This window comes from Acanthisitta chloris, unplaced genomic scaffold (genome assembly GCF_000695815.1).
Source record: "Acanthisitta chloris isolate BGI_N310 unplaced genomic scaffold, ASM69581v1 scaffold30337, whole genome shotgun sequence".
In the NCBI taxonomy this organism is placed as follows: Eukaryota; Metazoa; Chordata; class Aves; order Passeriformes; family Acanthisittidae; genus Acanthisitta; species Acanthisitta chloris.
The window spans coordinates 17,825-24,315 of record NW_008681451.1 but is presented as its reverse complement, the minus strand read 5'-3'; the positions used below and the strand labels follow the sequence as shown (position 1 = coordinate 24,315).

The 6,491-nt window shown below is 44.0% G+C and overlaps 1 protein-coding gene across 1 annotated transcript; it reads left to right on the top strand.

The window, feature by feature from the left end:
• Positions 1 to 241: 241 nt before the first annotated feature.
• SIX4 (SIX homeobox 4) lies at positions 242 to 4,135 on the top strand. Its single transcript, XM_009078117.1, has 2 exons — positions 242 to 962; positions 3,339 to 4,135. The coding sequence occupies exons 1-2, from the start codon at positions 242 to 244 to the stop codon at positions 4,133 to 4,135; spliced, it is 1,518 nt and encodes a 505-aa protein (XP_009076365.1).
• Positions 4,136 to 6,491: the final 2,356 nt, after the last annotated feature.

Genomic DNA, 6,491 nt, shown 5'->3' with positions numbered 1-6,491 from the left:
GGGTCGAGGGCTGGGGAGGAGGAATTTATTTACAGCTCCATAACTCAGTCTGTAAAAGTTGCTCCTCGGCGAGTGTTTGGTTTGATGTGTGCTTTCCTAAGAAACCTCCCCCTTCGCTTGAGTATTCGTTTAAAAGTGCCTTGTAAAGGCGAAACGGGAAAAAAAAAGGATTCGTGGAAACTCATAAACTGTGTAAAGCAAGAAGTGCGTCTTGGTGCAGAGCTCCTGGCACACTGTGCTAATGCAATGTCATCTCTCCATCTTTTCCCATAGCGAGTCAGATGGCAACCCCAGCACAGAGGATGAATCCAGTAAGGGGCAGGAGGATTTATCTCCCCATCCACTCTCCAGCTCATCCGATGGCGTTACCAGCCTCAGCCTTCCTGGCCACATGGAGCCTGTCTACATGCAGCAGCTTGGAAACACTAAAATAGCCTTGAGCTCATCTGGTGTCTTGTTGAATGGAAACCTCGTGCCTGCCAGTACCTCTCCTGTCTTCCTCAATGGTAGCTCTTTTCTTCAGGGACCCAATGGTGTCATTCTCAATGGACTCAGCGTGGGCACGTCACAGACAGTCACCTTAAATTCGCCCAAAACCGCATCGAGCATTGTGAGCAACGGAGTGTCCATCACTGACATACTGTCATCTTCGTCAGAAGATGTCAAGGACTTCAAACTCCTTCAAGCTTCGGTCCCCAGCGCCACGGCAGCCACCTTCAGCCCTAGCAACATCCCAGTCTCTTTCCCGGGATTGATACCGAGCTCAGAGGTGAAAAGGGAAGACGTACAAACTGCTGCTTCCCAAGACGGAGGCTCTGTAGTTACTTTTACTGCTCCTGTCCAAATAAACCAGTATGGCATTGTCCAGATCCCCAATTCAGGAACAAATGGCCAGCTGCTGAACGGAAGCATTGGTTTTTCTTCTCTGCAGCTGCCTCCTGTTTCTGTGGCAGCTTCACAAGGTAAAAGCTTTGTCCCTTGCAGTAAGAAGTATGAGAAAAAGTTGGAATCAGGCACACTGACCATTTCAGAAGCTGTGTTCCTTTCCCTCCGAGGTACCAGGATTGTATCTCAGCCACAGCCACACACACAACATCAAATAATACCTTTTGCCTCCCTTTATAGTGGGTTATGCTCATGGGCAGACTGTTAGGTGAGGCTGAGCTCCTCTCCAAGGAGCAGAGAAGGAGGTCTGGCAATTTACACCTCTTTCATCTCATGCTGTTCACAGAAGTCTGTGATACCACTCTTCACAAATATCTGTAAACTTTACATGTTTCAGTAATTGAAAATATTCCCCATTTGCCATTGAATTCTTTTAATTAGAAGGTTCATAAAAATTAAAATTGAGGCAGCTGGAAATGGTTACTGTTGTTGCTCTTGTGGTGGTTGTTTTGGGGTTTTTTAACCAAAGCACTTCATAAAAATACATTTTTAAATTACTGTAGACACAACAAGACCAAGCAGTCCCACTTGTACATTTTCTGTTCCTTAATTAAGGAAGATTAAACTGCAGGGGAACAACAGAAGTAAGCAGTGGCTCGTGGATATGAAATGTGAGGGTATTTGGATTAAACTGCCCTCAGTCCAAGGGAAATATGTCATCACAGGTTCATGTGCCAAATGTGCAGGCTCCTCCCTGAGTTTGCTTTAGAGTTTGTCTTAACATACCATAGACTGAGCCTTGCAGCCAGCCAGGAGGAATTCCAGGGAGCACAAGCCTAGTTCTGGATCCTTGTTTTGAAGCAGAGTAGTTAAAAAGCACAACTGAACATCACTGTTACACAATACCCACTGTATCTTTGGTTATGAAAATGATTAAACTGGAATGAATTTCTCTAGTTTCAGGAGCTGAGTCCTATAATGAAATCAAAGTGAGCTCCTGTGCTTCTTTGAATTAAACATGTATAGGGAGTGCATTATTCTTGCTGTAGCACAGGGAGAAACCCCAAAACTGCACAAACACATCTTAAATGAGTGCACAATTATAAGATCCTAAAATGTGGCACTCACAGGCACTGGAAGTTATTGGTACATGGTTTAACCAGGATTAAAGGGAGAAGACACTTAGTCTGAATGCCACCTGTAATTACAAAAGCCACTTAATCCACATGCTCCAAGGCATAAACTGACAGCCAGCAAAGAGGAGAAAGAAAGTTCTGTCCCTTAAGTAGTGTGGGACAATTTGAAAGTCCTGAGATCCATAATAAGCTCCTCTCTGACCATTTTCCTCATTGTTAAAAGTACTGATTCCCACGGGAGAGTGATCCACCAAATGTCTAGTCTGGTGCAGAGCACAGTTTGGATGGATAGCTATCTGCCTACCCCAAGTGAAGAGTGCTGCAGGCTATTTTAAGTAAGCTACAGTAAATAATATTGAAAGGTAACTTTAAGTTACCTCACTTTATTCTTCTAGTTTACACATACAAGTAACATCTTCCCAAAAAATCATCACAGGCAACCAAAATATTTCCCATGTGAAATTCATCTTCAGTGCTGTTCTAAAAAATTCAGGTGTCTCCAAATGTAGCCTCTTGTAATTAAACTGCTTTTGAGCAAGAGAGGTATATGAAGTGAGACCCAGAGCCAGTGTATTTTGGGAATTATTATAATAGCAACTTGCATGGCACATCCAGTAAAAACAGCTTCAGGTCATCTCTGGCCACCTCTCCTTGCTTTGGGTCACTACAACATCACACGAGCTATGGGTGCAAGGGTAGGCACTGCTGAGTGACTTCACACAGTGTGATGGATGTGGTAGGGTTGTGATTTTAAAAACACGTGACAGTGCAAGGTGAAAGCTCCAAGTGCTTGAGGGACAGCCTAGTTAACCTGATAGAAATTAGTGGGTTTTCATGTTTTTTGAACAGGTTGGCTCAGGTAGGTTCTGCCCAGCAGTAGTGGATTTCATGTGACGTGTCTCCAGTTCCCACACACAAGCTGTAGTCTGTCACTGAACTATCTTTAATAGCTTTTCATGCTTCTATTCTTAGATAGAAATTGAGTGGTGGCAACCAGTGAAGGCCAAAGCACGCTCGTTTTAGTCACATGGCTGGGGACTGTTTGCCCCTGAATGAGAGTCAGAAAGATACCTAATATACCAGAACCCTGGGGGTTTTTTTGTTTTACTTTCCAGAAGCAGTTTTTACTAACAGCATGTATTTCTTTATACCAAATTTTCTCTCACCTGTTACAAACATTGCTGTTCAGTGTTGCATGAAATATTAGCAGCTGTGTGTACTGCAAGGATAATAAAAGACCAGAACTTCTTAACAAAACACCTGCACCGCTCTCTGCCAGCTGTAATTTCTCTTTCCTTTTTGCTTCCCTTTGCCTAGGTAATGTTTCAGTAAATCCCAGCACATCTGATGGAGGAACTTTCACGACTGAATCTTCAACAGTGCAGCAAGGAAAGGTTTTCTTCAGCCCCCTCGCTCCGAGTGCAGTCGTTTATACCGTTCCCAACTCGGGCCAGGCAGTAGGCTCTGTCAAGCAAGAAGGACTGGAAAGAAGCCTGGTGTTCTCTCAGTTGATGCCAGTCAGTCAGAACACACAACTAAATGTAAACATGTCCTCAGAAAATATATCCAGTGGAGGACTCCAGTCCTTGGCCTCCTCCTTAGTGAATGTAACGCCCTCACATAATTTTTCCCTCACACCACCGAGTCTTTTAAATGCTGCAGAACTGAACTCTGGTATCTCAGAGAGCCAGTCCATGTCATCACCTGTGACCAGTACCTCTACGGTGATATCTATCAGCAACACTAACTATGCAACCCTTCAGAACTGTTCCCTCATCACCAGTCAGGATCTGTTGTCCATTTCCACCGCACAGCCTGCGCTTGGAGAGATAGTGTCTACAAGTGGAGACCGTGTCAGCAACCCCTCTGCACAAATGCATCAGGATTTCGTCAGAGAGCACAGGTTAGTTCTGCAAGCAGTACCTGATGTCAAAGAGAATTTCTTACCCAACTCTGAGGGCAAGTCAGCTGGCAATTTAATGATGATGGATTCCAAATCCAAGTATGTCATGAGTAACATGGTTGACACGGTTTGTGAGGAACTGGAAACGGACAAAAAAGAACTTGCCAAACTGCAGACAGTTCAGATGGATGAAGATATGCAAGACTTGTAACTTTTTTTTTTCTTGCTTTCTGTTTTAATAGATAAGTCTCCTCTTGAGGCCCTCGCAAACACCAAGTGGGGTGTTCGGGGTTTTTTTGTTTGGTGGTGTTTTTCTTTTCATTTAAAGAAACCAGAAGAACATTTCAATGGTCTGAATCGACGTACAGAGGAACCTCTGGCAATGGGATTCGGTTACCACACTTGGTTTGCATGCAGTATTCTCTTTTAAGCAGATTAAAGGAGAAAGGAAATGCCAGGGCAAGTACTGAGCAAATGGGTACAGATTTGGCTACCAGATACTACCCTGATAATTTAACTAGACTCCCCAGAGTACAACACGCTCTCAACAGTAAGTATACACTCCTAACTTCAGATAGCAAACAAAAATCTCGCTCCAAAAAAGTAGAAGCAATGCAGTCATTCTTGCTGTTTACTTGCAGTCCATGGGCATTGAGAAGTTTTTAAGGAACTCTAGACGATACCTCTCCGGCGACTTCGATGTTGTTTGAGGTTAAGAAATGAAACAAAATCCTAAATGATATTGTTCCTGATGTGTTTGCCTTTTTTTTTTTCAGCAGACTTGTGTTCAAACCAAAAATCTCTCATCAATCATTTGCAGGTTTCTAAATGCTACAGCTAGCATTTGGTCAGTGCACCAGAAAAAGCATCGTTTGAAACTCTAATTATGCAACTCAGAAGCTTTCTCTCCAGTATGAATGTAAATATTGTTTCAGTTCTTATAAAGGAGACTTCTTTTTTTTTTAAATTAGTACAATGGATTTTATTTATGGTTTATGTTCCCTTTCACTTTAGACACAATGCATTGAAAAGGAAAACGTTTTCTGGCTGTTTAATTTATTTTTATTGTTTGAGCAGGAAGTAAGCGTAGTTATTTCTGACAAGGTTTTACTTTTTTTGTAGTTTTTTCAAGCAATAGACTGTAAAATGTTAATCACACTGAAACTAGAAAATGAATTCCCAGTCTCACAAACCCAGGAGGTCACTGTCTCTACCCCCTCTGTCTTTGTGTTCAGGGGTTTTTTTGTTTGTTTTGTTAGTAATTTGCTAATTAGTTGAACCTTTCTGTGTATTTTTTTACAGAATTCCACGTGCCTTTCTTCCTAGTGGCCTTATCTTTGTTACTAAAGCACAGTGGCAGGAGGAATAAAAACACTGATTTGCAAATATCCGTCCTCAGGGACAAATCCTGATGCCTTACTTCTGCAAGTAGACCCATGGACTTGGGTGCCCCTACTTGCACAAGTAAGAAGAGTTTTAAGTCTTTGGGACGTCATGGGTGACATTCACTAGTGGTGCAGAGAGCCAAAGGTAGGTCCTTCTGCACCACCTCAGCAGGGCAGGAGGAGTCCAGGGAGGGACCACGGGCAGAGCTGCTGTGCTGAGGGAAAGCTCTTGGCTCCAGCCTCAGGCAGATGAGCAGGAAGGGTTGGATGGGCAGGCCAGGAACGGGAAACCCACCTTTGCATGGGCCAAACAGCCTGTGTGGGAGGGCTTCAGCTGCTGGTGGAGCAGGCAGACCCCCATGCAGGAGTGCACTTAGGTGTGTGCTTAGATATCCTTCCAGAACAAGCAATGTGGGGGCTGAAGGTGGGACTGAAAGGCTCATGGGAGCAGCTGTGGTCCCTGCCTGGCTGGGGATGGGTCTCCACACCTTTCTCCCCTGGGACAGCAGGAGCAGGTGGCTCTGGGCAAGTGGAACAGATCTTAAACTTTCCTCCAGAGGAGTTTTTGTAGCATGGAAAAGCACATCCTTAAGCTTTAAAATAATAAGAAGAATGCAGATGTACAAAAATGACATGCTGTTTATCTTTGTGTTATTTTTTTATTCTAATGTGAATATATACAGTAACTAAAGCATGTGTTCATCCTCATCAGGGGCCTGATCCAAAGCCTCCGGAAGGCAATAGGAAATGTTTGCATAAGCTTCTGTGGGCTCTGAATCAGGCTCAGGACAAAACAAGATCCACTTGTGAAGGACAAAAGAAATGGAAAGGAAAGATAATTGAGGCAGCACATCCCAGTCTGTTTGTCTTGGTTGTAACTGGTTCTGTGGAAAGCCTTTGAGGAAGGAAGGTTTGTCCATGCGCTGTGAGTGTGGCATCGGCATTCTCGCTGTGGTTTTGCACTATATTGAAGACAGAGTGTTTTGTGAGGTATTCTGTGGAACCTTGAAGCTGAGCTCTGTTGGTGAGCACTGGACTCCACGCTGTGAGCCAGAGTCTCCAGGGCTGCAGGGAAAAATGAAGGGAAAGGGAAGAGCAAGTGTGCAAGGAGTGCACTTTGCAGCTGAGCGGAGTCGCTGATGCTCTGCAGACAGAAGCAGCCCATTAGCAGTTGGCTGTCCC